The sequence below is a fragment of the Gorilla gorilla genome, chromosome 9 (genome assembly GCF_029281585.2).
Source record: "Gorilla gorilla gorilla isolate KB3781 chromosome 9, NHGRI_mGorGor1-v2.1_pri, whole genome shotgun sequence".
In the NCBI taxonomy this organism is placed as follows: domain Eukaryota; kingdom Metazoa; phylum Chordata; class Mammalia; order Primates; family Hominidae; genus Gorilla; species Gorilla gorilla.
In genome coordinates this window covers 74,188,567-74,216,496 of record NC_073233.2, presented here as the reverse complement: position 1 = coordinate 74,216,496, position 27,930 = coordinate 74,188,567, and the positions used below count along the sequence as shown (strand labels likewise).

Genomic DNA, 27,930 nt, shown 5'->3' with positions numbered 1-27,930 from the left:
TCGAGTCACAGACCATAGCTCTTTCTCCCCACTTTGGGGACCGGCCACCACTCCCTTAGCCCTCAGCATGCCCAGCAGCAGAGTGGAATGTCCCACTGAGCTGGAACAAGGGCCACCTTGACAATGCCTTAGCAGTGACCCAGGCCCAGATACCGGAGTCAGGGGAGCCAGGTGCTCAGAGCGACCCACACTTGAGTCTCAGAGGCCCCAGGCTAGGCAGGGGAGGTTTCCTCTCCTCCACTTACTTGGTTCCTGGGAACACTGGAGCCCAATTCTGAGTCCCTTCCCAGAACCCCTCATCGTGCCCTGAACCATGGGGGCCCATAATGCTTGCAGTGGAGGCCTTAGACCCACGACCCAGGAATGCACAGGCCTTCCATTCCATACCTTTATTTAATCTGCATCTTCTCAGCCTCCTCCCGTCCCCACCACCCCTTAGAGGGCGTGGAAGCCCTCGTTGAAAGGGAAGGAACTCCTCTCTCCTCCCTGGGGGAGGGTCAGTGTCCCCTGGGCCAAGACTCGTTGATGGGAGAAGCAAGGGCCTGCGTGGTGGAGCAAGGACATCATCCAAGAGGCTGTGGCCAAGGCCCAGCCCCTCGGATGCCCTCTAGGCCTGGGCCCCACGGATCATCAGGAAAGTGAAGAGTAGATAAGTCCGGGAGGGCAACGAATGGGCGTCCCTGCGTGTGTGTGGCTGATGGAGGCAGACATGGACTTTGGGAGGCAGGAGCAGAGGCCAGGGGATGTGGGGACCAGGTGAGGCCCTGAGAAGGGAGCCCAGGTTGTAGGGGTAGTGGAATGTGGGGGGAGGGTGTGGTGGGCACCAGGGGAAACAGTACGGGTGGATGGGGCAAGGCTGTGCTCCAAGAACCAGTCTCCCAGTGGAGGAACGGCACTGCTAGGTCTGATCAGTGACTGGCCCTGAGCAGCAGGAGAGAGGGCAGGCAAGGAGGAGGGGCCTATCAGGGGAGGATGGGAATGTTGGGTGAGTAGCAGGGCCAAGGCCATGGTGCCACCACAGCCAGCTCTTCAGCCCCAGGGAAGCCAACCTGGCTGGGCATGGCCCCAACCCTCCAATTTGTGCTTCTGCGTCACTGGGGGGGTTCCCAGCATGGCCTCAGCCCCGGTAGGGAAGTGTCCACAGGCAGCCTCTGCTGCAGGCATCAGCTGGCCGCAGGACTCCTCCTCCATCCCAGCCTTTCTGGAAGCTTCTTCTCCTGCCCTTTGTGAGAGGCCTTCAGGCCAGATCATCGGCCATCTTGGGGGGTGCAGCCATGCTGGGGGCGATTCTTAGGCTTCCACTTCCTCCAAAATGACCACAGGTAACTGCATTTTGGTCTGTTTAAGGACCCCCACCCCCACCCTCACCCCTGCCCCTTGTGTGTGGCTGGTCTGTTTTCCCGCCTGTTTTGGACAACAATCACTCGGGCATCTAAGCCCATGGTGGAATGGTGGGGAGGGGGCCACTCTGGGGGCCGTGGGGGTCTCAGAGCGCACCCTGCCCATCCCCCTGGCAGCCGCTGTCTCCGTGGACAATGAGCACCGGGAAGTAGAGGGCGTCCTCATAGCAGGGCGGGCTCTCCAGGGGTTCCGTGTCCTCTCCACGGCGCCCCAGAGGCCCCCCGCTCAGGCTGCGGAAGACCCCTGGCGTGGCCCGGCCGCCAGCGCCCAGCGAGAGGCGGCTGCGGCTGAAGGGCAGGCGGGGCCCGCTGGGCCGGGCGGGAGGCAGCGAGTTGCTGCTGACGGAGCGGCGGCAGCGCTGGCAGCCTCTGAGGTAGGCGCCCGAGCCCGCGCCCATGACCACGGCCTCCGAGTAGCTGGGCACCAGCTGCCGGTTGGAGCAGATGTGCCACTCGAGCTCGGTGAAGTCCACTGTGGCCACGCGGGACAGCGGGGGCCCGCTGGGCACGGCCCCCGGCGGGGGCGAGCTGGCGCCAAAGAGCTTCTCCACCTGGTAGTGCACGTGAGCCGTGCCATAGGCGGCCACGACGCGCAGGGGCCACGACAGCGTGGCCGCCGACACGAGCCAGAAGACCCAGGCGCGCGCGTACCAGGGCGGGCTGCGGGGGTCGGCGAAGACCATGAGCGACTCGCGGAAGTCCACGTCCTTCAGGTGCATGCCCTCGCGCGCCTCCAGGTAGTCGTCCAGGCCCTCGTTGGCGCTGAAGAAGCGCGCCCGCTGCGTGAGGTACGAGGCCTCGGCCTCCGCGCTGCCGAAGCTGAAGCACTTGGTGAAGCGCAGCCGCGTGGCCGCGTGCTCTGCCAGCCCCACCAGCTCCTTGGAGACGTCGCGGACGCCGTGCGCCGAGTAGTCAAACTCGCCGCGGGCCGTGCGGCTGTCGGCGCGCTCATGGTACACCTGCGTGGTGGTGTAGGCGTCGCCGTTGCGGTAGCGCGTGATCTGGCGGGTGCGCCGCACGTAGTGATAGCTGGTGGCCTTCCACCAGACGCACGGCGGCGCCTGCTGCAGCCGGCGGATCAGCGCCAGCACCGTGTGGGCGTCGGTGCGTGGCGCCTGGCAGGACCGCACGTGACAGTGCCAGCACTCAGCCAGGTAGAGGAGGTAGAGGAGGGAGACGAAGGCCAGCGGGATGTACAGGTAGCCATCGGAGCAGGGGCTGGCCGGGTAGGTCGGTGGCGGGCCCCCGGCTCCCCGGGCCAAGGCGGCCTCGGGCCCCAGGACCAGCCGCGGCACTGTGGCCAGGCGACACCAGGCCACCACGGCCCCGCAGGCGTGGATGAGCAGCGTAAGGAGCAGGCACTTCCAGTGCGACTCGCGGCACAGGGAGCTTCCCAGGGACTGTTTCAGGGGCCGCTGCTGCAGGTGGGCAGAGAAAGGGAAGTCTGTGTCAGGTGGGGCCATCAGTGGGGCCTGCCACTTTGCTTAACCAGGCTGAGGAAGGTGATACCGTGAGCCCCATTTTACAGAGGAGGAAACTGAGGCTTAGAGGGATGAGCAGCTTGCTCCAGGCTTCACATTTCCAGCTCACTCACAGTGGCGCTGCAAATTCAAACCCAGGACTCGCTGACCCAAACCCATCCTCCACTGTGCCGTGCTAGCACTCGGCCAACCGCACACAGGAGACAGCAGGCCCACCTCAGCCAGGAGGGATGGATCCTTGCACTAGCTATTGTGGGTTCTGGTCCTGGCTCTGCCCTGATTTGCTGTGTGGACTTGGCTATATCTCTGCCCTCTCTGGGCCTTGATTCTTGGTCCTGTTGGTCTGGGAAGCCAGGGTGGAAGGGGTCTGAGGTGTAAACAGCATGGGCTTTGGAGTTCCACTGCCCAGGAGCCAGTGCTGGCTCCACTACTTACTGTATGACTTGGGCAGGTCCCTCATCCTCTCTGGACCTCAATTTCCTCATCTGTAAACTGGTTCTATTGTGAGGATTCAACAAGATCATATGTGTGAAGAAGTGAGCACACGGTCTGGCCATGGGAATAAATATGATCACCATTACCCTGAGACTCCCTCTGGTCCCTTGTTCCATAGGGACTCAGAAGTCTCGGCAGAGGCTTTTGAGTTGATGAGAAAGAGGGAGCCTCAAGAACGGGGGAGGTGCGAGTCTTGGGGTGGGGAGCAGATGGAGGGCCATCCTCCACTCCCCATCTGTGCTGAGCAAGGGGGTGGGACACAGCTACTGGGCAGCAGGGGCCACTCCCTGGCTCAGAGGGCTTGCCACACCCTCCCTGGCAGGGCTGCCAGCCTAGCCACCTCACCCTCAGGTGCCATGGAGAGAGAAGCAGGTAGGGATAAAGTGGGGAGAGGGGAAGGGTAAAAAGGGGAGGAAAAAAGTGGAAACAACAAAAGGGGGGTTAAGGGGCCACCTCTCCTACCCCAGACCTACCAGGCCTCCAGAGGCCCAAGAGGAGAGGAACCACCCCCCAGCCCAGCCCAGATACAGCCTGTCCCCATCACCCAGCATGGGAGCACAGCGCCAGCTGACCTGCAAGGCCTGTCAGGTGCACACACACTTGTCCACGCCCCTCCAACACATGCTCATCACAGACCCACCCACCGTGGAGGGCCACACTGCCTGTCACCCAGGAAACTCCAGACCCTCGCCTGTCCCCAGGGCACAGACTCCCAGAACCGTAGCATGGTACACACACATACACACACACACGCACACACCACATACCCATCCACCACAGGACACACACGTGCACATATACGTTGCACATGCAGTGAAGCCCAGAGACATACCAGACCTTCACCTGACCACAGTGCACATCTCCCCACCCCCCACTGCAAACTGACCCCCAGGCTCCTCAGACTCCACAGGGAGAGACCTGCCCACAAAGAGACTCACTCACATGCGCACACCTAGACCACTGGGTGACAACCCGAGCCAGGCACCCACTTGCCCCTCACCTGACTACAGGGCACACACACCCAATTCACGCACCCACACAACACACACACAGAAGCAGGCTACATTCACCCAAATGCACACACAGCCCCATTCACCACCCTATCAACCCACACATCACTCGGGGCCCCAGGTCCTGCAGACCTTCCTGGCTAGGGCTGAGGAGGGGCCGTCGGGGGTCCCAGCCAGCAGAATGGGCCCTCAATCCTCACCTCGAGGACAAGGAGAAGGGGTACCCAGGCGCCTCCCTTCCTCTTCCCCTCCTCCCCTCTAGGCTCTGCGACTGCTGCTGCATTGCAGGCGCTGCCTGGACACCTCGTGAGCGGCTGGGCCGGGCTGGGGACCTGACCCCGCGGCCCTGGGGGTGGGGGCAGCATCCCCCGCTGCGCTGCGGCACTGGGACGCGTGGGGGCCAGGCGCTGACGTCACAGGACGGGCGAGGCTGGATGAGGGGGCGCCGGGGGCGGAAGTCGCCCCGCATATTGCTGTCCAGCCGCCCCACCCCTACACCCAACGCGGGCCCCTGGACCCCTGGACCCCTGGCAGGGCGCAGGTGACCCCAATGACGTCATTGGCCGTAGGGGCTCTGGGACTTCCCTCCTCAGCCCCTCTCTTGCGGTCGCCTTCTGCACTGGTCCCTCTCACGCCGCCCCAGGCCCGGCTCCGGCCCCCCCCAGCGCCGGTACCTCTTCCCGCAGCGGCTCGCCGTCCGGGACGAGCGCGGGCACCTCCCCGCCGTCGCCAGCGCCGTCCTCGGGCATGGTGTCCTGGCTGCTTGGGCGGCCCCAGCCCGGGCACCGGGCATGATAGGGGGGAGCACGGAGGGCTGCGACGCGGCCCCCGGGGGCGTCCGCTCGGCTCGGCGGCCGCGGAGGGAGTGCGCGGAGCTCGAGCCCGAGCGCGGCGGCAGCGGCGGCGGCGGCGTTGGCGGCCCGGGTGCCCGGCGCCCCGCCCTCCGCTGACCCCGCCCCCGCGGCACCGGCGGCGCCGCCGGCAGCGCCTGGCACCGCGGGCGCTCCGCCCGTCCCCGAGAAGCCCCCGCTGGGTGGCTGGACCCCTGGGTTCTCCTCCAGCCGCGCTCGCGCTCGCGACCTTGAGCTGGTCTAACCCTCTGGCGCCTGAGCTTCCCGGGCTGTAAAACCCTCAAGGAAGGAGAATCTCCAAGGTGGGTGGGCGCTCGCGGGGTCCCATCTCTAAGGAGTAGGCCCAGAGTTAAGCCCACCCAGATCCCATCCCCGATGCCTCGCTTGGAGAAGAGGGTAGTTACAGCTGAGAAAAGCGTGACGAGTCTCACTGGCTGGGCAGGGGTGCTGGGCTCAGCTTAGGACAGGCAGGCTGGGGCCAGGACACAAGGGACCCTAGGCTGCGTGACCTTGGGCCAGCATGCTCCACTCTCAACCTCAGTTTTCCCATCTGAAAAATGGGGATAGAAACTGGACTGAGTGGCTCATGCCTGTAATCCCAGCACTTTGGGAGACCGAGGTGGGAGGATCACTGGAGTCCAGGAATTCCAGCAGCCTTGGAAACATGGGGAAACCCTGCTTATACAAAAAATTAAAAAATGAGCTGGGCATGATGGTGTGGTGTGCACCTGTATTCCCAGCTACTTGGGAGGCTAAGACAGGAGGATCAATTGAGTCTGGGAGTAAGAGGCTGCAGTGAGCTGTGTTTGCACCACTGTTCTCCAGCTGCGTGATAACGTGAGACCCTGTCTAGAAGGAGAAGAAGAATGAGAAGGAGAAGGAGAAGGAGAAGAAGAAGAAGAAGAAGAAGAAGAAGAAGAAGAAGAAGACGACGACAGAAAGAAAGAGAGAAAAAGAAATAAATAAATAAAGAAAGAAAGAAAAAAGAAAAGACATAGAAAGGTTTTGGATTCAGTTTACAAGCATCCATCATGCCCTGTACTTCAGCCTGTGTGACAGAGTAAGACCCTGTCTTGAAGAATAAGAAGACAAAGAAGAAGGGGGAGGAGGAGGAGGAGGAGGAGGAGGAAGAAAGAAAGAAAGAAAGAAAGAAGGAAAGAAAAGACATAGAAAGCTTTTGGATTCAGTTCACAAGCATCCATTGTGCCCTGCAGTGACATGGGAACTGACTTGCATTAGATGACCCCCTCCCAGGTACACGTGGCCCCAGTGCTACCTCCTAGCCCTCCAGGGCCTCAGATCTTCACATCTGTGTCTGGGTCTGGCTTTGCTCCCAAACTAGACAATATGGGCAGAAAATGAGCTGCAATACTGGTGGGTTAATTCATTTTTGTATGTGCGTGTGTTCAGGCAAAGAGCAACTCAAAGACCATTCAATTAAACATCCTTACCCACTTAAAGATTAGGTAACTGAGATGTGGACACAGGAAAGGACTGGTCCAGAGTTTTATCTATTTATTATGTATTTCTTGGACACAGATGTTTATTGGGTGTCTTCCATATGCAAGTATTGTGCTTGGCACTGGGAAGACAAGGGTGGAAGTGGAGAATGACAACACGGCCTGTCCTCATGGAACTTACATGCAGTGCAAATTGGGTGCACCCAGAGGGGGCCTAGAACCCAGCCTATGACCTCCACCCCTGACCGGGTCAGGTCTCTGTCCCCTTTGTCCCTCTGAGAGACACGAGATGAACTGACTCTTAAAGATAACTAGGCTTATGGACAAGTGGATATGAGGGGGAAGGGCATCCCAGGTGGAGGGGACCTCTGGGCAATGGCACTGCAATCAGACCACGTGGGCTGAGTTTGGGGAGCAGGAAGGTCATCTGGTGTAACTGGATACCTGGTAGCTAATTAGAGAGGTCGCAGAGAACCTGCTCATGCTCTCTAGAAAGCGGTGGCTGAAGGTCTGTGAGAGGGAGGCCCCTGAAGACTGTCTCCGCGGGGGTGGGAGTGATCAGAACCTGGGTGGAGAGAAAGGAACCCCCGGGACTACAAGTGAGGCTTAGGGGCCTCACTTCAAGAAGACCACAGGCCCGGCGATGACTCAGGAGTTTAGGCTGCAGCTTCAGGACGCAGATCAGCACACCTCTGCCCCCAAATCTGCTGGACTACGGGAGAGTCTATGGGACAGGCCCGGGGCAGGATCCTGCCCCACCTATACCACCCAATCTCTCAGACTTCGGATCCTCTGGGCCCCAGTTTTGCAGTATGCGTGTATGTGTGCGTGCGGCCACGCGCTCGCTAGGAGCGTGTGGTTCGAGACCCCAAATCTTCCCATACGCAGGCCCCCGGGAGTCTACAGGATGGCGGCAGAGGCGGGAGGACATTTTCAGCACCGGACAACGGACAGCACCCGCGCGGAGAAGAGGAGTGGGAGGCGGGAGGAGTCAGCATCCTGGGGCTTGTTTGGCAGCTCTGTCACTGATAGGTCTGGCCTCCCACCACCACCTCCGGGGCTGCCGGGGCTCTGTTCCAAGACTGGGTGAAGTGTAGGTGACGGGGGAGGAAAACAAGCCCAGAGAGGGAGAAACAGGCGCCCCGAAGGGCAGGGCTTGGTTGGAACTCGACCGCCCCATTCCCTCCTGGAGTACGTCCCACCAAGGAAGCTTTGTTCCTGACTCCGGCTGCAGGTTACCTCTCGACTCCCGGGTGTAGTCGTGGCAGGGTGCGTCAAGTGCCTCACTGCGCAGGCGCGCAAATAATTCTCGCCCACCTTCTTCTTTAACTCTTCTATTGGCTGTTGCCACCGTGAACTGGCAAGCCCGTAATCCAATCCCAGGCACCGTAAGTCGCTCCGCCTGTCCCTCACCCGGATGTTGCCTTCTGCCGAATCCGCTCAGGCCAGAGCTCGTCAGTGGCCAATTGGGAGAGGGGAGGGGCGAGCCGGCGCCGCCGAAGAGCCAATGGCAGGTGCGGGGGATGACGCCACGGACATGGTGGCCGAGACCGGCGGGGTGGGGGACGTGTCGCGCGGCCGGGTGGCCTCGGTCGGTATCCTGGGCGCGGAGCAGCTGCCTCATTAGTATTCGTACCCACGAGGCGGCGCAGCGGGCCCTCGGGGAGAGCGAGCGTCGCGGCCATGGCTTATCACTCGGGCTACGGAGCCCACGGTGCGTGGGGCGCGGGCAGGGCGCGGCGCGGCCGGCTGGGGGAGAGTCGGCGGCGCGGCCTGCTCACCCCGAGGGAGATAGCGACTGGGACCGCTGCCCAGGGCGGGGGTGTCACTCGGGTTCCTGCCCCTCGCAACACTCCAACACGTCCCGGACTTCGCCCTCTCGGCCCAGTCCTGGGAATCCCATGCCGGAGTCGGGCAAAAACGGGGTCCGCCTCCTCCTCCAGAAACTCCTTTGACTGTTGTGAACCTGATGAGGTCCCTGAGCACTGTCCAGGGCCTCCAGGTAGCCAGCTGTCGCCTCTCCCAGCTTTGTTCACGGAAGGATGCCCTCCCAGTTATTTTCACCTAGCAAACTTCTACTCACTGTGGCTCAGTTCAGAGGTCACTTCCAATGAGAGGCCTTCAGAAACCCCAAGTGGGCAACCAGTTCTAGGCGCTGCCTCAGCTCTTCCTTTGCCTACATTTAGCAACGGATTTCTCGCAAAGGATCCCCCATCACAGTTTTTTCTCAGTTAGCTCCCCCTCACCCAGCTTGGGGTCCCCTCTCTGATCGGTGCCTGCAGGACCCGCGCAGGGCTGTCCAGCCAGGGAAGGGGCGGTGGTTTGGGCTCATGCTTGGTGTTTCTGTCATCTACTCTGATACCTCCAAACCCACAGGCTCCAAGCACAGGGCCCGGGCAGCCCCGGATCCCCCTCCCCTCTTCGATGACACAAGCGGTGGTTATTCCAGCCAGCCCGGGGGATACCCAGCCTCAGGAGCAGACGTGGTCTTCAGTGTCAATCACTTGCTTGGGGACCCAATGGCCAATGTGGCTATGGCCTATGGCAGCTCCATCGCATCCCACGGGAAGGACATGGTGCACAAGGAGGTGTGGCCTGCCCCCGGGGCACGGGTGGCAGAATTTTTGGCTAGGGCTGGGGCATCATGGGATTCCACCCGATTCCTCACAGTGCCCTCAGGGATGGAGCACACAGAGGGGCACCCTGAGGCCTGGGGTACGGCTTGCCCACAGCTTCCTCTCTCCCCTCCCAGCTGCACCGTTTTGTGTCTGTGAGCAAACTCAAGTATTTTTTTGCTGTGGACACAGCCTACGTGGCCAAGAAGCTAGGGCTGCTGGTCTTCCCCTACACACACCAGGTGAGCTTCCTACCAAGGGAGCTGGTGGGCCTTCCTCATTCTGCCCGAGTCTGGCCCCCAGACCTCAACCCCCTTCTCTCCTCTTTTCTCTTCTTCCCCTCCTGATGTGGCCGCTGCTTCCACTGCCAGAACTGGGAAGTGCAGTACAGTCGTGATGTTCCTCTGCCCCCCCGGCAAGACCTCAACGCCCCTGACCTCTATATCCCCAGTGAGTCTCCAACCTGGGCTGGGGAACGTGGTGGGGTGGGGTCCGGGGGGACTTGTGCCTTGAGGGATGAATGGGAAGAGAGGCTCAGCTACTGAGTCAGCATCTGTTCTTGGTGCTTTGTGTATGTGTGGCAGTTGCAAGACACCAGGCAGGCAGTGCAGGGTGACCAGTAAGGAGCTTCCTGAATGTGCCTTCAGTGTCCCCAGGACACCCTTTTGAGACCTTCCTGTCTCTTGATTTGGACTATATCCCTCCCCAGCCTGGAGCTCTGGGTTTAGACCTGGCTTTGCAGACTCCAGCTATGGGATTTCAGGCTGGTTATTTGTACTTTTCAGTAAAACAGGACTAATGTAGTCCCTACCCCAAAGGACTGTTGGAGAGATTCAGCAAGGTGATGTTTGCTCAGCACCTCACCTGGCACACAGGAAGGACGTAGGAAACATTAACTCTTATCATCGTTATTGCTTGTCCTCCAAGGCATGCTCTGTTATCCCTTCTTCCAAGAAGCCTTTCCTGACCCCCTGAGCAAGTGGTGGCTCCCTTCTGGGTTCCCACAACTGCCTGTCCACATGGCATTTTTCAGGCTGCCCACATGTACAGCTGACTCTTCTCTGTCCTGTTGGCTGCACAGGGCCAGGCCCATCGTGGACACCCAGGGTGAGTGAGTGTGCAGGGACCAGCCCGCAGATGAGCTTCCAGTGAGGGCAGCCAGTGGGACTGAGGGCAGGCAGCCAGCCTAGGTGTGCTGGGCAGCACAGGGGCTTCCATCCTTCATCCCATGTGCCCATCGTAGCCACTGTGTAAGGCTGGAACTGGCATCCCCATTTTACATGTTGAAGCCAAGCCTCAGAGAGCTTCAGTATCGTTGAGGCCTCAGAGTTGACAGGTGGTACAGCTGATTTCCTGACTCCAGAACTCCAGACACTCCCCGCTGGTGGTCATGTCAGTGCTTTTTTTTCTTCTTCTTTTGAGACAGGGTCTCACTCTGTCGCCCAGTCTGGAGTACAGTGGTGTGATCTTGGCTCACTGCAACCTCTGCCTCTCAGGCTCAGGTGGCGATCCTCCTGCCTCAGTCTCCTGAGCAGCTGGGACTGCAGGCTACAGGCGCCTGCCACCAGGCCCAGATAATTTTTGTATTTTTAGTAGAGACAGGGTTTTGCCATGTTGCCCAGGCTGGTCTTGAACTCCTGGGCTCAAGTGAGCTGCCTGCCTTGGCCTCCCAAAGTGCTGGGATTACAAGCATGAGCTACTGTGCCCAGCCAATTCTAGTGCTTTAAGCAGGGCAGAAGACAGAGTTAAAACTGCTGCTAATGCCTGGCTCCCACTGGCTCTGAGCTTTTATGAATACTGCCCAAAGTTAAACTTGGAGTTCCCTGCATTGTTGGGCAGCCAGAGCCCTAGCCAGTGCTGAGACTTAGAATTGCTGACTGCGGTGAGGTCATCTCCATGACCCCAGACTCAGGACAGCATGGGTGTCCACTGAACCTGCCTTCTGGTCTTGCCAGAAACCAGTTTGGTCCCTGTATAGGCGGAACAATGGCCTTGGCCCATGATACAGTTTCTGAGATGCAGCAGAACACTGATGAGCTCCCCAGCACAGGGACAGGAAAGGTGGCTTGTGGTTCTGGAAGAAGGATCAGGTGGCATTTACACAGTGGGAGAGGGCTGATCGGAGACAGGCATTCCAGGCAGGGCATTTGGAAGCAGAATGTGGAGGTCAGGCCATGCTGGGCTATTCAGAGAACGAAGTATGGGACGTGTCAGTGAACCCGAATGCCTAGTAAGGCAGCTCTGATGGAGGAAGCCAAGCTGATGGCATCTCTCTGGCACTTGGCAGCGATGGCCTTCATTACTTACGTGCTCCTGGCTGGGATGGCACTGGGCATTCAGAAAAGGTCAGTGCCTAGCCCCTCCCTTACCCTCCCCTCCCTGTGAGCTCTTCTCCCAACCTCCCTAGGGTATATGTGGTGGTCCCCAGCTCACCCTCTGTTGCCCCAGTCTCTCTTCCTCACCCCTGCCTCAGGATGCCTGGCTCTGAGCCACCCCTGCTTTGGCGCAGGTTCTCCCCGGAGGTGCTGGGCCTGTGTGCAAGCACGGCGCTGGTGTGGGTGGTGATGGAGGTGCTGGCCCTGCTCCTGGGCCTCTACCTGGCCACCGTGCGCAGTGACCTGAGCACCTTTCACCTGCTGGCCTACAGTGGCTACAAATACGTGGGGTGAGCACTTGTGGGCCAGGGGGAGGTGGCCTTGGATCTGGGCCTGCATAGCTGTAGCCTCGAACTGTGACCCTGGACATGTCTCGGCCCCTAGTGACCTCTAGCACTGCTCTGTTAAGAGGGAGCAGCTGTCTCCAGCAGTCTCCTGAGGATCTGCGTGCCATGCAGAGGTTGGGGAGGTGTTGAGAGTCACTCTATGAGAGTCTTGGGGAGAGAAGGGGGTCTCAGATCCAGGTCCTGGGGCTGAGTCCTGGGCCTTCCATATCCCTTTGGGGTCTGGGTCCCTGTGGGGACAGATTGAGAGTAAAAGGCACTGTGGGAGGTGGGGTCTAGCTGGGCTCTGGGCGTTGGGGGTAGGGCCAATCTCAGGCCTAGACCCCTGGGGGTCACCAACCCTTTCCTCCTCCCACCCCCAGAATGATCCTCAGTGTGCTCACGGGGCTGCTGTTCGGCAGCGATGGCTACTACGTGGCGCTGGCCTGGACCTCATCGGCGCTCATGTACTTCATTGTGAGTCTGGTGCACCCCCCCATTCCCCTGCCTTCACTTGAGGGCAAACCTCCCCCTCTTGGCCAGGCTTCAGTTCTCCTTTCTTCCAGGTGCGCTCTTTGCGGACAGCAGCCCTGGGCCCCGACAGCATGGGGGGCCCCGTCCCCCGGCAGCGTCTCCAGCTCTACCTGACTCTGGGAGCTGCAGCCTTCCAGCCCCTCATCATATACTGGCTGACTTTCCACCTGGTCTGGTGACCCCCTGGCCCCAGATGGCACTGAGTTTTTCATTCATTGAAGATTTGATTTCCTTGACTGTCTGACCCTTGTTCCTGGGGCCTGATGGGGAGCTACAGATACCTCTGCGCCTCTGCATTGCCCAGGGGACCGGGCTTGGGGCCGTCTAGGAAGAAGGTGGACCCAGGGAGGGCTTCATGACTTTGGTGACCTTGATACTGCCTTGTATCAAGGGTTTCAGCAGCCTCAGCTGGGAAAGAGAAGATGGAAGGAGGCTGCTGAGGGGACCTGGAAGGCGTCTGATCCCTCTGGGGGGCTCCAGCAGGGTCTGTGGGCTAGTGGGGTGAGACAAGCCAGGCTGGGGATTCAGCTTAGGGCTGCCCCCTATACAGTCCCTGTAATCGGCCCCCATCTCCTCTTCAGGCTTTCCAGGAGCAGAACCGGGGCCCACATATTTGCAGTAGTTTATTCATATTTTGTCACAAATGGCCGGGGAGGGGGTGCCGGACTCCTCCAGGCGACATAGAAAATAGGTCCAAGAGACAAGGTGGGCTGAGGTTGGGGCAGATGGAGACAGGGCTGGAGAAAGAGCCTGGGGGAGAGGGGAGGGCAGACTAGGGGTGGGGCTGCCCCCCTGCTGAGCCTGCTCATTCCCGGTGCGGGTACCCCCCCACCTGCAGGGGGAGCCTCAGGGTGGGGGTGGAGGGGGATGGCCCAGAATTTCCAGGGTCAAGCTCTGCCCCTTGGCAGGGCCCAAGTTTCCCCCGAAATGGACAAGGCCGGAGGTCCTGCCCCTTCCAGGAATGACTGCCATGCCCACAGGCTGGCAGAGGAGCCCCTGCCCCTGTTTAGAGCTCTGCCCAGCCACTCTAGTCCAAGGGGGAGGGCTCTGAAGGCGGGGGGGGGGTTCCCCGCAGCAGCAGTTTGGGGGTTGGAGAGGCTGGGGGCACCAGTGCCCCCTCCCTCCCCAGGGCTGAGGCCTCTGCGGCCAAGGGGCAGGGCTGGGGGTGCACAGGCGTCCGGTCCGTTCTGGGCTCGCTCCCTGGCCGGCTTCCCCCTTAGAAACTCACCAACGTATAAACCATACTGTGGGAAAATGAGCCATTGAGCCTAGCCCTGCACACACACAGCCACCCAGATGCCCACCTGGTCACACCCTGGGCTGCCCTCAGTCCTCAAGGGCAAAAGGCAGGAACTTGGGATTGGAAGCGTGATGCTGGGACATCCCTTCCCTGAGTTCTGACTGCTGTGGGCAAGGCCTCACCTGTACAGGTAATAGAAGAAGGAGAGCAGGTAGAAGGCAAGTTTGCACCAGGACTCCTTCTGGCAGTAGTTGAGAATGTCAGCATTCATGATGGAGACTGCATCATACATGACCTCAGAGCCATCTGCAGGACGGTGGAAGTACCTGGGGCAGACAGGGGCCTGAGTGTCTGCCATCAGGACTCCCACCCCCATCCTGCCCCTGTTCCCCATCTCAGCCTCCCCAAGGCAGCTGCTACCCTCACCTCCAGAGGTGGTAGAAGAGGAGGGGGATGTTGAGGCCCAGGGTCACCCACTCTGCTGCACACAGAAACATCAGACAGAAGAGGCCGTGGATGGAGTATTCTGGGACCACCAGCTGGGGGAGTGAGGGTGAGAGGTCAGCGGCCTGGTGCTATGACAGACCAGCCTTCAAGGGGACAAAGAGGAGCTGGGGTTTGGAAGGTGCCCACCCACCGTGACCTCTGGGGATTAAAAGGCCTCTGGCTTCCCACTCCCTCCCAAGTAGAGTGGATCAAACAGGCCCAAAGCAGGGGAAGGCCTGGTTCTGGGCCACAGACAGTGGGGGCAGCGCTGGGCTAGGAACCTCCTGCCCCCAGCCCTGACACTGACCTTCCTCAGGAGGCAGCAGATGCGTTCGATGTTTTTTAAACGCTCGCGCTGTTGGGGGAAGGAAAAGGCCGCGATGGGGAGGCGGAGAAGCAGGTACTGGAGCAGCTCCCACCGCTCCGCATGTGGCCGCCAGGGGGCGCCAGAGCGATCTCTGCGGCACTGTCGGCACGGCCGGGAAGCAGCCGCGCCGTCCCCATGGCGACCGTCACCATGGAGGGGCCTTCACCCGCGTCTCCATGGCAACGGCCCAGAGCCTGGCAACCACCGCCGCGCCAGGAGGAACTCAGCCCTGAGCCCGCGCCAGGTGTTTGCTGGGGGCGGAGACAGAGAGGAAGGGGGCATGGCCGTAGGCCCCCCCACCCCACCCCCGTCTTCCCGTCTCCCACCCCCAGCCCACGACAGATGGAAAGACAGACGGACGGACACACCTCGGCACAGCACATGTATCACTTACTGCCCGCGCAGGGTTCCCCTGGTCGATGGGGTTCTTGAAGTCGGTCCGCAGCTCATCAAAGGCTATGATCTGGGGGAGGGGCGTGTGCCCGTCAGGGTTGGGGCAGCAGCTTATGGCCTCCCCCCAAGTCCTTCTGTGGGATAGTTTACTGAAGAGGACCAGCCAGGTGGAGCTTGTTGCAAAGGTGGAGAAACCGAGGTCCAGGGAGGGGCAGGGCCTGGTCCAAGGTCATTACAACAGTCCAGAAGGGAACCCTAGCGTCTGGATGCCCAGTTCAGGCCCATGTCCACTACACCCCCTTCCAAAACATCCCAAGACATGGCCTAGTGTCTGCCCTGCCAAGTCTCAGGCCCTGTGCTGAGCACTGGGGCTCCAGAGGCCTGGGATGCAGCCCCTGCCCAGGAGGAACCCAGGCCCAGAGGGTTGATCACTCTACCTTCCAGGTGATCAGGGTTTGGGGTACAGGGAGGACCTGGAGTGGGCGCTTAACCCTGTGTGGGGGGTGAGGGAGTTCAGGCTCGACTCGGAGTAGGTGTTGGTGAGCAAATGAGGGAAATGCAGTCCAAGCAGTAGAAGGTGCAATGGCAGAGGGATGAAAGGTCAGGAGGCATTCAGGAGGCTGCGGGTTTCATGGGGCTGGCGTGACAGCGCAGCGAGCAGGAAGAAAAGAGAGAGTGGTGGAAGAGGAGCTGGAGAATTCAGCAGAGCCAGACGTGGGCGCCCTGTGAGGCCAGACCAGGAGTTTGGACTTACTTTAACACAAAAATATTGGGGGGAGGCATTGAAGAGTACACAGCAGCAGAGTGGGGTGGTCAGGTCAATGTCTTAGGATTGGTCCATGTCTCAGGATTGGTGGGGCAGGAAATCCGAGCTCACTGACAGTCACAGCTGAGATCTAAGTGGTGCTTCTCCTGGCCGGTATGTGGATTCACTCATTTAATTCTTACAACCTTATGACTTAGGTACTAGTTTTATTTTCATGTCTGTTTTGCAGATGAGGAAGCTGAGGCAGGTTAAGTGACTTGTCCAGGGCCACACGGCTGGTTAGTGGATTCTAACCCAGTGTGACTCCAGAGTTAAAATTCCTAACCACTGTGTCATACTCAGGCCAGACCAGCAAGGGGACGGTTTGGAGGGTTAGGAGCAGGGCTAATGGTGGTCTGAGTGAGGAGAGTTGTAGTGGAGATGGAAGGCGTGCACGGGATTCTACAGCTCTTTAGGAGCCAGACTCCAGAGGGTTCAAATGGCCGACAAGTGAAGGCAGAAGTCTAAGGTGGCTTCAGGTGTTGGGGTGTCTGGCAGACGGCAGTGTCCTCACGGGTGGAAACTCTCCAGGGGAGCAAGTGTTTGAGGGGATGATGGGATGGGCCTGGAAGGAGCTGACAGGTGACTTGGGGGAAATGAGCTGGCAGAGGAACCTGCTGGGGTCTCCTCCCATCGGCTCCAGCCCTAGGATGAGGCAGCAGGCCCACCACCCCCAGGCATCCCAGGCCCCAGACGGCTCAGAGAGAAAGAACATGGGCTTCCTGGAGGGCGCTGAGGCCATCTGGATCACCCCCGCCTCCCCGCCCAGCTCCCCATTGACTCTGGGCAGCGCCGCTTGGCACCCACAGCAACAGGGTCCACAGGGAGCAGAAGGGTGCTGTCTGTACCCCAGAGCTGGCACCACCAGCAGGCGGCGGGCGTCACGCCTCCCACCCCCCAGGCTGCCTGGCGCTGACTCAGCCCCCCGGAACAAACAATCCCCCATGGTGACAGCTGACACGCGTCACTCACCGCCAGGGTTGCCTAGGAACCACTGGGGCCTGGGCTGAAGGTCTGGAGTGGGATCTGGGGTCCTGCCCTGTAAGAGTCTAGTTCTTAGCAGCTGTGGACTGAGGACCACGCCTCCTATCCCCTACCACCCAGCAGGCTGCACTAGGCACTCTGATATGCACAGGTCCACTTTGCCGGCGAGGAACCAGACTCGGGACAAATGACTTGCTAAGATTGTCCAGCTAAATGGCTGAGTGGACAGAGTACCTCACACAGGTGCTCAATCAATATCTGTTGAATGAACAAAGACATTTTTTCAAAGCTTGGGCCTTTCCTCCCAGCCTGGGCACTCCACAAGGGCAAAGTCTGGGTTTTATTCATCCTTGACCCCCTCAAAGCTACCCAGAGCCTGATCTTTGGGAAGCATCAATGCAGGCATGGTGGATAAACTGCTGAGAATCCCCTGAGGACAGGGACCCCACAGGGGCTGTGGGAAGGCCCTGGGTGGGGAAGGCCCCAAAAAGGGGCTTCTTGAATTCCAGGAGCCGTTCTCCCAGGAGCTGGTCAGCTCTGCATTCCCTAGCCCGTGGCCCCCAGCTCCCTCCAGTCCTTAGAACCCTAGCCCTCCTGCCCCTACCCCACAGAAAGAAAAATAGAGTAACTCGGGGTGCGGGGGATGGGGGGGAAGACAAAGCAACCAAGACCCAGAGAGAGAGCAGAGTCAGGCCAAGGAGTGACAGGGCTGGAGCTGGGGTGTGTGCTGAGGTGCCTTTGGGGGCTCACTCTTCACACAGTAGGGGTTCAGTCAGTCTATGGATTCCCGATGTCAAAGAGCAAGGTGGCAGGGGATGGCAAAGGGAGCGCAGGGGGAACCATGGAGCAGGCGGCAGGTCCCAGGAAGAGAAAGGAGAGAGGAAGTGGGGAGCCCGGGAAAGAAGCAGGTGAGGCACTGGGAGGAAGGAGGGAAGGGCTATGGGAAATGGGATTGAGGGAGGGATAAGAGGACCCCCGAAAGGGAATGACAATCAGGGAGGTGTGCGCGGGAGGTGTGAGCAGAGGATGCTGAGCTGAGCCAGCCAGGGCCGAGCTGGGCAGGCTGTTACAGAAACAGGCACGGGGTTTGGGTGGGGGTGGGGACGGAGGGCAGTAAAGTGGGGCCAGGGGCCCCCAACAACCAGCTGGAGGCTGATTGATAGTTCTGTAGTGAGGGGACGGGAGCCAGGCAGAGGAGGCCCTGGAGGAGAGGGGCCGGGAGGGGAGGAGGAGGGAGCCTGGGGGAAGCGATGGGTCGGATGCAGGATGAGGAATGGACATTTTGAAGAACCAGGTGTGAGGCTAGGCCAGGGTGAGGGACAGACCAAGGGGTATGTGAGAGACAAAGGGGAAGGGGGACAGGAAGAGGAGGGAAGCTGGAAAATGGAGAGGAAACCTGGGGGGCTGGGAAGCCCCCAACAGGAGGGGTAGGGAAACCCAAGGTGAGCCGGTGGTGGGGGCTAGGTCTCTGGGGGCTGATGAGAGCCAACTGCTGCTTGGTCAGGGAGGGGGCTGGGAAGGCAAAGGGTTAATGGACTCTGAGATCTGTGGGTCCTGTAAACAGATGCAGTTGCCATAGCAACCAGCTCCATCACTCTGGCTGGAAAAACCCACAAAGGGGGGGGGGCAGCAGACAGACAAACTGCCCGACGGACTAATGGAGGCGGCTGGATGGTGGTGGGGGGGACGTAGAAGAAGATAAAGGAGCAAAAATGCCAGAATTCCACCCCCCACCTCACGGGCTGCATGGGGCAGAGGACGAGGCAGAGGAGGGGGTCAGGGACCGACTGACATACACACAGACAGGCGGGGGCGGCGGAGGAAGGGGGGCCCCGGGAAGAAAGCCGACCATGGGGGGTGTTAATGGGGGCGAAGCCGACAAGCCGACGGCTGGGGGATAGCAAGTTTCCCCTGGGCTCTGAGACCACCCGCCCTGGGTCCCTCTAGCTCCGCGTGGCCCCTGCCCCCCACCCTGCCCCCAGCCCCAGCCCGGCCTTACGTGCCAGATGACAAAGAAGATGAGGGAGGCGCACAGCACCAGGGTGAGCATGTAGCAGAACGCGGCGAAGGTGAACGCCATGGCCCCCGCGCCGGGCGGCGGCCCGGGGGGCGCCAGCGCGGGGCCCGGGCGCAAGGGGACGCCCCCCGGCCCGCGCTTAGGGCCGGCCGGGCATGGCCCGTGGGGCTCTGGGGACGTGGGTGATGCGGCCGGGACCGGGACCGCGGGGCCGTGGGGGGCGCGGGGCGCGGGCCGGTGGGCTCGGGGGGCGCGTCCGCTGCCGGCTGCCCGGGCCCCGATCGCTCATCCTGCGATCCCTCGCCCGCGGCTCCCTCGCTCTCCAGCCCGCGAAGCCGGCGGGGCGGAGCCGGGGGCGGGGCCGCCGCGCGAGCGGCCTCGGGCGGGGCTGGGTCTCCGCGGGCCCCTCGTCTGCCCGCCCGGCTCGGGCGCCACCCCCAGCCCCGACAAGCCCGCGGCGGTTCACCCTCCGGACAGCGTAGACGCGGCCGCCCCCGGCATCCCGCACCCCTCGGCACTCCAGCCATTGGCACAGCCGCACTCGGCCCCCTCGGGCGGGCGCTCAGGGCAAAGGCTGAAGAGCGAGGCACTTGTCACTGTCGGAGGCGGCAGAAGCACCTGGCTGGGACACACAATGAAGCCAGGACAGCGGCTGAATGGGGGCAGTGGGGTTTTGGGGGGCGCTGAAGGAGTTCGGGCCAGGTGCAGTGGGGGCCCTCTCAGCGGCTGCCCGACCCCACACCTCTGCCGTGTGCCCCGCGGGAGTTGGCGGCGGCACGCCAGGTATGAGCTGATGGCCGCCCGCCTCTTTCCCTGACAGAACGGTGCTGGGTCCTTGGGGACAGACCACAGAAGCACAAGCAGCTTTCCTGGCCCCAGGAAACGGGGTCAAGGGCTTTTGCCAGCAGCCTTAGGACACAGAAACCAAGCCAGGACCCCCGTGCACCCCACCAAGCCCAGGGTTCCAGTTCCATCCCCCCACCCCAAGGCTGGGCTTAGACCACAGACCACACTTGGCCACCACAACTTCCTTGCAAAAACCCTCAGCTCACCCGAGGGCCAATGGAAATTTATTAATTTTTTTTGTCCTTTTCCATCTTTCCCCAAGTGGCTTTTCCTTGCAAAATGCCTGACATGACACCAGAGGGGAACCTGGGAGCGGGGGGCACCCCAAGGGGGCAGCCCAGGGACTTAAATACAAGCTGGAGGGCAGGGCACAGGTGGGACAGGCAAGAGACAGCACGAGGGACATGGCTTCTCAGGGAGACCAAAGACTTGCTTTCTTGCAGGAAGCAGCTGTGCCAGAGGGCAGGGGACTAGGATCCTGGGTGCAGAGTGGGTGAGCAGAGAGGCCCCCAATCCTGGATGGAACCCACATTCCCCAGAGAAGTAGTGGCAGGGGATGAGGGCCTTCCCTAGTGGGCTCCAGAGACGGAGTGGGGAGTGAGCCAGATGTGCTGCCTTGGGGAAAGGGAGGAGGTGCTAGCAGAGTGAGGGTTAAGGCTGGTGCCCAGCCTCTGGCACGGTGGGCCTTCCGCCTCCGCCTGACATGGGGACAAAGGGGCACGGTGGGCAGGCAGCGCATGGGTCTGTCTCTGGCAGGGCAGAGGGCGGCAGGAGCAGACTCCCTCCAGGCTCAAGACACAGGCCCAGCGCTGCTACCCGCCCACCCGCCCTAGATATACTCAGATCCCACCGCAGCTGGACGGCTCAAGCTGGGAGTGTGGGAGGGGAGATGAGGCAGTGGGGAGAGGAAAGGGTGGGCTGCTGGGCCCCTGTGGCCTCCATGCCTGTCCTGAGGTCCAGCCCAGGGCCCTGGATCCCAGGTCCTGGATCCCCTGGCCACACTCCTGGCCCTGGGCACTGACTGCAGCCAGGGCAGTAGAGGCCGGGGAGACCCTCAGTTCTTGGGCAGGACAGCAGGAAGAAGAAGGAGAGAACCCAGTGCAGCATACATGGGGGTGGGAGAGAGACCGACAGAAGAGCCCTCGTTCCAAAGAAAGGTGTGTAGGGGGGCATCTTGGAAAGTCACCTAGAGGCAACAGCAGAGCAGGCCTCCGCCCTGCCTGGCCACAGGTCCTGAGTGTCCTCCCTTAGGGACCCTGACAGAACCGGGGTTCAGGGCAGCAGGCAGATGGGCCAGAGGGAGATGGGAGCCCAGGACACCCCAAAGCCACAGACTCAAATGCCCCAGGAGAGGGAGAGGGAGGTACCTCCTGCCCCCTCCAGGGACATCATCTGGAGAAGGTGCCCCCTCCTGTCCCACTCCATGTGCCCCTCCTAGCAACAGCCACCGCCAGCCGGCTTTACAGGGGTGCTGTCGATCTTGAGATTGGGCCGCTCGCCCCCAGAGGCTGCTCCAGGCCCCATCCGCTTTTTGATTTCAGCAGCCATGGTCATGAACGCCTGCTCGACATTGGTGGCATTCTTGGCGCTCGTCTCCAAGAAGGGGATGCCCAGAGAGTCTGCAAACTCCTAACAAGGGAGAGGAGAGAAGAGGAGGGGAGAGCAGGTGAGGGGCAGCAGGCCCCAGCGCCCCAACCCCGGGCAGACCGGCCCGTCTGCTACCTTGGCTGTGGTGTTGTCCACCACCTTCTTGGTGGTGAGGTCGCTCTTGTTGCCCACCAGGAGCTTATTGACGTTCTCGCTGGCATAGCGGTCAATCTCCTGCAGCCACTGCTTCACGTTGGCGTAGGATTCCTAAAGGGGGCCAGGGGCCAAAGTTATTTTGCTCCCAACTGTCACCCCTACCCCAGGCCTGGAGAAGACCTTCTCTGAGGGGAACAGTACAGCTCCGGGCCCCTTGAGTCCTGGGCTCAGCGATGCAGATGCAGAGGAAGCCCTCTGCTCCAGGCTGAACCTTCCTCCCTGCCCTCTTCCATCCGAGACCCAGAACAGCCCCAGCAGCCTGCCAGCTGCCCCAACACCTCAACAGCTGCACCAACTTGGGCCTGCCAGCTCTGCTCCCTGCAGCTGTCTCTCTCCCTGAGACACTTGCAGGCCCTAACCACATGTGAGAAGCAAAGAGAGAGCGGACGGGAGATAGGAACAGAGAGTAACGGGTCCGCAAGAGCCACAGTTCCCACCGTGGCCTGAAAATCCCTTTAAGGTTTGAAGCCTTGGAGCACAGGAGGTCGAGGGTCCTCTCAGAGGCGGCCCTGGCCTGTGGGGAGACAGCAATCCTGGGAACAGCCTAAAATTCATCCTACTTTTGGCACCAACAGCCTCATTACTCGGCTTCAGACTCTCCCAGCACTTGCGCCCCTACCCCACACACAAAGGACAGGACTTTCAGGAAAGTGCTCAAGCTAGGGCCACTTATCCTCCTTAGGAGCCAGAAGCCTGGTCGTATCACACTGGCTCAAACTTAGACCTCTTGCCATGTTCCAAGTTGGGTCCTGCACTAAGTGCTGGGGACAAAGGGGGAAATCATACTTGGGCCCTGCCCTAACACATTCACGGGACAGTAGATGAATAGACCAGGCCACACACAAGGGCAAAACAGGTTAGAAGGCAGGGGCTGGGGAGCCCCCAGACCACCTCTGCTTGAGGTGGGAGCAACAGTGGACCTAAGCCTGCAGGTGGGAACTGGCCTTGTGCAGGAGAGGTGCCAGCTGGGGAGCCAGCATGTGCCAGGTCACTGAACGGGAGGGGCACGGTGTGTCTGGGGAATGGGAGGAAATGGAATGTTGCTGGGATGCAGACACTCAACAGGGAGGGGGGGACAGGGAGGGGGAATGGGGGAGGGGGGAGGAGAAAGGGAAGAGGGGAGAGGGGGAAGGCGGGAGGAAAGAGGGGGGATTGGGGAGAGGCCAGAGCACAGACTGTCTTAGCATGGCTAAGTCTTGGACTTAGACCAGGAGCCAGTGGGCGTTTCTTAGGCCAGAAGCAACAGGATCACACCTATGCTAGTCCTGACAAGAGGCAGAGCCCAGATCAGAACAGCAAGATAGAGACCAACTGGGAATGGTTGGAATAACCCAGGGAAGAGAACGTGCACTGAGCCAGGGAAGCACACAGGATTTAGTCAGACCACTGCTGCTGAAGGCCTGGCTCAGCCATTTACTGTGTGACCCCAGGTACGTCACCTGACCACTCTGAGCCTCAGTTTCCTCATTTCTATAAACAGTACCTCCTAGAAGGGCTGATTGTGAGCATGAAGAGAATGAACGCAGGCTTGTCTCATAACAAGTGCTTCACTGGCAAGAGCTGCTATTATCCTCATCACTGCTATTATTATGAGGGGACAGATTTGAGAAAGATGATGGGGAGAGAATAGAGGGGACTCGAGACCGACTGGATGGGGGAGGGAAGAGTTTTCTGGTCAGGCTGACAAGGATGTCACAAAGATGGGGATGCAGCTGGAGCATGGTGGTGTGTGTCTATAGTCCCAGTGACTTAGGAGACTGAAGCATGAGGATCCCTTAAGCCCAGGAGGTTGAGGTTACAATAAGCTATGATCACACCACTGTACTGCAGTCTGGGTGACAGAGTGAGACCCCATGTCTTAAAATAAATAAAAATATTAAAAATGGGGATAGAGGCGCTGGTTTGGGGAGAGACAGTGAGGCCAGCGCTGGACATCTGAGTTCTGCAGAGGCTGCTTGAGGGTGGGAAAGGGTGTGCTCAAAAGCCAAGAGCCCTCCAAAACTGGCTTTGCCCTTCCTGTGAGACCGGCGGCAAGTTACTTAACACCTCTCCAAGCAAGTTTCCGCATCTAGAAAACACAAACCTCACCATTTAGTTTACTAGAGAAGATCATGAAGATGAGGATTAATACAGACACAAAGTGCCAGTGTAGACATGGACAGAGGAGGGAAGCCACAGCCATGGCTGTTAGATGCAGGAATCACACAACACAAGGCAGAAGCAAACCACAGAGTGGCCGCAGCCACGCACAAGAGTAAGGAGGAGAGTCCAGGGCAGTGGGGAAGCACCAAACACAGGGTGATAGAGGCAGCACTGGACAGACCAGCAAATAGACACTGACAATAGAGAATCGAGTGCTGCAGGAGACTGAGGAGCTGGGGATGGTCCACTTTTCAAGGAGAGAGAAGAGAACAGTGTCCAAAGCCACGAGAGGTCAATGTGCTGAAATAAGATCACTGGATATATGGCAGTCAGGTGGGCCCTGGTAACTTGTCTGGGTGGTATGTAGCTTCGCCACAGCTCGTCCAGAGCTGGGGACATCATGAGTCCCTGGTGAGCTAAAGAGCCCAGCTGCTCCTCAGACAGGGACTCTTCCCGGCCCACGGCTGATTTAAGCTTCTCCTTATCCTCAGGAATTGGCCCTGTTAAGCAACAACATTTGGTAGAAAAAACAAAGCAGGTGGAATGAGCCATCCAGGCTTTCTGCCTCTGCCACCGGACTAGCTGAAGGACCCTCGGTAAGTCACCTCACCATCCTGAGCCCAGCTCCTTACCTGTGCGATGGGAACACAGACCTCTTCTGAGCATCAGAGGCAATCTGAGGGCTGGGCCAGGTTCTGTAAACTATACGGTTTCATGGAACCATTTCCAGCCCTTGCTACCACCACTGCTAGTCACGTGGGACTAACGCTGCTGCTGGAGGCAGAGCTTCTGGATCTCTACTCACATTGGGCCCAGAGCTCAAGCTTCCCTGCTTCTTTGTCTAAGGCCCCCTAATTGTCCCCCTACACTGTGTCTTCACACAGGAAGCCACAGGCCCAGCATAGCAGCCAACCGCCTGACTAAACTCCCACAACACACAGGTGCCCAGAAGGTCTACAATAAGGTGGCAAGTTTGGCTTGGTGGGGAGGGAAGGTGTGAGGCCTTGTCCTGCCAGAACCTGCAGCAGGGCCTTCAGAGGATCCATTTCTGTGGCTGTTTCCCTCCTTGTGAAATGAGTCCAAGTACAGTCACCTGTTTTTTTCTTTTTCCTAGTTAGTTCTTGCAAGCAGACAAATAGTGTCCTTTCCAGGAAGCATCAGGAAAGAGAGGATGGAAGGAGGAAAAAGAAGAGTCAAAGACCTAAGGCTAAGGAGGCCAAGCTGAGGATGGCTAGTCCGGAGTACCTGGTCAGTGACGTCATACACCACGATGATGCCATGAGCCCCCCGGTAGTAGCTGGAAGTGATGGTCCGGAACCGTTCCTGGCCCGCTGTGTCCCACTAGGAGACAGTAGGCAGAGGAGCAGGTCAGCTGAGGTCCAGAGTCCCAGAGTCCCTTCCCTCCCAAGGTGGATACCTCTGTACTGGGGATTTTGGGAAGAGCGACACTCACGATCTGAAGTTTGATAGTTTTGCCATCCAGCTCGATGGTTCGGATCTTGAAGTCCACCCCGATGGTGCTGATGTAGCTCTCTGTGTACGTGTCATCCTGAAAGTTCAGGGGCCAATGAAATCATGGGAGTTAATGAGGTGAGGCCCACTTGGAGAGCCTCCCTCCAGTTCCCTGCCCCAACTGGGTCTCTGAACCACCAAGCCCCAATTCCCAGCACTCAGCTGGCCAGCCATGTCTTCTTCAGGGCAGATGTGCTGGTGGCAGGTCTTACAGCTTCACCCCTGGTTCCCAGATCTTGCAATTACTGTGCTCTGTGTTGTCCCTTCTCCCACCAGCTGCCAGTCAGGACCCCAGGTGGATGGTATGGGAGGCTTCTTACTCACAGCAAACCGCAGGAGCAGGCATGACTTGCCCACGCCTGAGTCGCCAATCAAAAGCAGCTTAAACAGGTAGTCACTGGAGAGAGAAGATGGGAAGGCGTGAAGGGAGGCAGGGAGCCCCACCTACCATCATCCTGGAGTCACAATTACAGGATTCCCCCACCCCATGAGGCATCCCTTGGTTTATTTTTATTGTTTTTTAGCAATAAGATCTCACTCTGTCACCCAGGCTACAGTGCACTGAAGTGATCACGGCTCATTGCAGCCTCTACCTCGCGGGCTCAAAGTGATCTTCCCACCTCAGCTTCCCGCGTAGCTGGGACTTCAGGTGTCCACCACCACCACTTCTAGCTAACCTTTTTTTTTTTGAGACTGAGTTTTGCTCTTGTTGCCCAGGCTGGAGTGCAATGGCACGATCTTGGCTCACTGCAACCTCTGTCTGCCGGGTTCAAGCAATTCTCCTGCCTCAGCCTCCCGAGTAGCTGGGATTACAGGCACCTGCCACCATGCTTGTCTAAGTTTTGTATTTTTAGTAGAGACAGGGTTTCACCATGTTGGCCAGGCTGGTCTCGAACTCCTGACCTCAGGTGATCCACCTGCCTTGGCCTCCCAAAGTGCTGGGATTACAGGTGTGAGCCACCAAACCCGGCCCCTGGCTAATCTTTTCATTTTTTGTAGAGATGGGGTCTCACTATGTTGCCCAGGCTGGTCTCAAACTCCTGGGTTCAATTGATTCACCTGCCTTGGCCTCTGAAAGTGCTGGGATTACAGGGGTGAGCCACTGCGCCTGGCCATCCCTTGGTTTAGAATACTATGGTGCTCACCAGATCTTCCCAACAGTCCCGGTCAGGGAGGGCTGATGCCTCCTTCCACAAACAGCTAGCCCAAAGGGCTCTCAGCTTGCTGAATCTAAATTCTCACTTTATGGAGAAAGAAATCAAGACACAGAGAGGCATGTGACCTGCCAAGGCGACAGAGCTGGGTATCCTACCCTGATTTCTGAGACTTCATGGTTTGGTCCAGTAGGAGCTATTTAGGGAATCCCCAGTACATGCCCTGTGGTGTGCCTAGCTTGGCAGAGGAGGCCCTAGAAGTAGAAGCCAGGGCCCAGCCCAGAACCTATTAAGTTGAAAACCCACGTAGAGAGACTGATGGCCGGGTGCTGTGGCGTGTGCCTGTGGTCCCAGCTACTGGGGAGGCTGAAGCAGGAGGAGGATCCTTGGAGCCTAGGAGTGTATGACCAGCCTGGGTGATGCAGCACAACCCCGTCTCTCTTTTCTTTTGTTTTTTTTCGAGACAGAGTCTTGCTCTCTCACCAGGCTGGAGTGCAGTGGCACGATCTCGGCTCACTGCAACGTCCGACTCCCTGGTTCAAGTGATTCTCCTGTCTCACCCTCCAGAGTGGCTGGGATTACAAGCACGCGCCACCATGACTGGCTAATTTTTGTATTTTTAGTAGAGACAGGGTTTCACCATGTTGGCCAGGATGGTCTCGATCTCCTGACCTCGTGATCCACCCACCTCGGCCTCCCAAAGTCCTGGGATTACAGGCGTGAGCCACCGCACCCGGCCAACCCCATCTCTTTGGAGACAACAACAACAACAACAAAAACCTGTTATGAAGTCACCAGGAAGAGGTGGTCAAGTTGCAGTGAAAATTGCACTTAAGGCTGGGTGCAGTGACTGACACCTGTAATGCCAACACTTTGGAAGCCCGAGGCACGAGGATCATTTAAGCCCAGCAGTTTGAGATCAGGCTGGGAAACATATCGAGACCCTGTCTGTACAAAAAATTAAAAAATGTGCCAGGTGTGGTGGTGTGCCTCTGTATTCCCAGCTACTCAGGAGGACAAGGCAGGAGGACTGCTTCAGCCCAAGAGTTGGAGACTGCAGTGAGCCATCGTCACGCCACTGCACTCCAGCCTGGGTGACAGAGAGAGACCCTGTCTCAAAAAAAAAAAAAAAAAAAAGGCAAAAGGTAATCGCATTTAATATTATTGAGTTCCAACCTGTGGACGGACCCTGTGTGAAGTACTTTAAATGCATCATCTCATTTAATCTTCACAACAGTTCAATGAACTCAGTTTTGTCATTGTCAACTAATGAGGAAACCAGAGGCCAGAGAAGGGAAGTGACTTGCCCTAACTTACACAGTTTATCGCTTTAAGACTCAAACCAGGTTTGTCAGACTCCAAAGTCCCTTCGAGAGCCTGCTGGTTCCCTTCTCTGTTCCCCTCCCAATCCAGCTCAGAGCTTCACCCTTCCCCAAGGAAATCTGAGACCTGGATGTGGAGGAGAAAAAGGAAGTGGCAGAAGAGGAAGAAGATAACTGATACTTGGGGAAAACTATTAGTCCTGGGCATGAGATGTGGGCCACCTACCCGCAGGGGGAGTGACCAAGAGTGAGGAGAGTTTGAGGACCAGAGAATCCCACTGGAAGGGGGAGAGCAAATTCCATATTCATCTAAAC

General features: G+C 59.2%; 4 protein-coding genes across 5 annotated transcripts in view; 1 reads left to right on the top strand and 3 right to left on the bottom strand.

Moving 5' to 3' along the window:
* Window positions 1–374: 374 nt before the first annotated feature.
* On the bottom strand, window positions 375–5,305 carry TMEM151A (transmembrane protein 151A). The gene is made up of 2 exons (XM_004051576.4): window positions 5,061–5,305; window positions 375–2,818 (listed from the first exon to the last, which is right to left on the bottom strand). Exons 1-2 carry the CDS (start codon window positions 5,133–5,135, stop codon window positions 1,487–1,489), a joined length of 1,407 nt encoding a protein of 468 aa, XP_004051624.1. The 5' UTR covers window positions 5,136–5,305; the 3' UTR covers window positions 375–1,486.
* A 2,849-nt stretch (window positions 5,306–8,154) lies between these two features.
* On the top strand, window positions 8,155–12,780 carry YIF1A (Yip1 interacting factor homolog A, membrane trafficking protein). Of its 2 annotated transcripts, none has more exons than XM_004051572.5 (8): window positions 8,155–8,411; window positions 9,074–9,285; window positions 9,450–9,554; window positions 9,684–9,762; window positions 11,600–11,657; window positions 11,822–11,977; window positions 12,394–12,487; window positions 12,577–12,780. In XM_004051572.5, exons 1-8 carry the CDS (start codon window positions 8,381–8,383, stop codon window positions 12,721–12,723), a joined length of 882 nt encoding a protein of 293 aa, XP_004051620.3. In that variant the 5' UTR covers window positions 8,155–8,380; the 3' UTR covers window positions 12,724–12,780. The 2 variants fall into 2 exon arrangements, with proteins under 2 accessions (XP_004051620.3, XP_055210516.1); XM_055354541.2 differs by having other exon boundaries at window positions 8,196–8,411; window positions 11,786–11,977.
* Window positions 12,781–13,154: 374 nt separating this feature from the next.
* On the bottom strand, window positions 13,155–19,182 carry CNIH2 (cornichon family AMPA receptor auxiliary protein 2). Its single transcript, XM_004051573.5, has 6 exons — window positions 18,819–19,182; window positions 15,032–15,100; window positions 14,578–14,625; window positions 14,211–14,323; window positions 13,967–14,110; window positions 13,155–13,788 (listed from the first exon to the last, which is right to left on the bottom strand). The coding sequence occupies exons 1-6, from the start codon at window positions 18,897–18,899 to the stop codon at window positions 13,761–13,763; spliced, it is 483 nt and encodes a 160-aa protein (XP_004051621.1). The 5' UTR covers window positions 18,900–19,182; the 3' UTR covers window positions 13,155–13,760.
* A 681-nt stretch (window positions 19,183–19,863) lies between these two features.
* The window catches only part of RAB1B (RAB1B, member RAS oncogene family), a 9,694-nt gene continuing 1,627 nt past the window's right edge, over window positions 19,864–27,930 (bottom strand). Inside the window, exons 2-6 of the mRNA XM_031015884.3 lie at window positions 25,464–25,536; window positions 25,081–25,176; window positions 24,873–24,968; window positions 21,405–21,536; window positions 19,864–21,311 (exon numbers count right to left, since the gene is read on the bottom strand). Coding sequence (XP_030871744.1) covers window positions 21,117–21,311; window positions 21,405–21,536; window positions 24,873–24,968; window positions 25,081–25,176; window positions 25,464–25,536 — 592 coding nt within the window. The 3' untranslated portion in view covers window positions 19,864–21,116. The remainder of the gene's footprint in view (window positions 21,312–21,404; window positions 21,537–24,872; window positions 24,969–25,080; window positions 25,177–25,463; window positions 25,537–27,930) is intronic.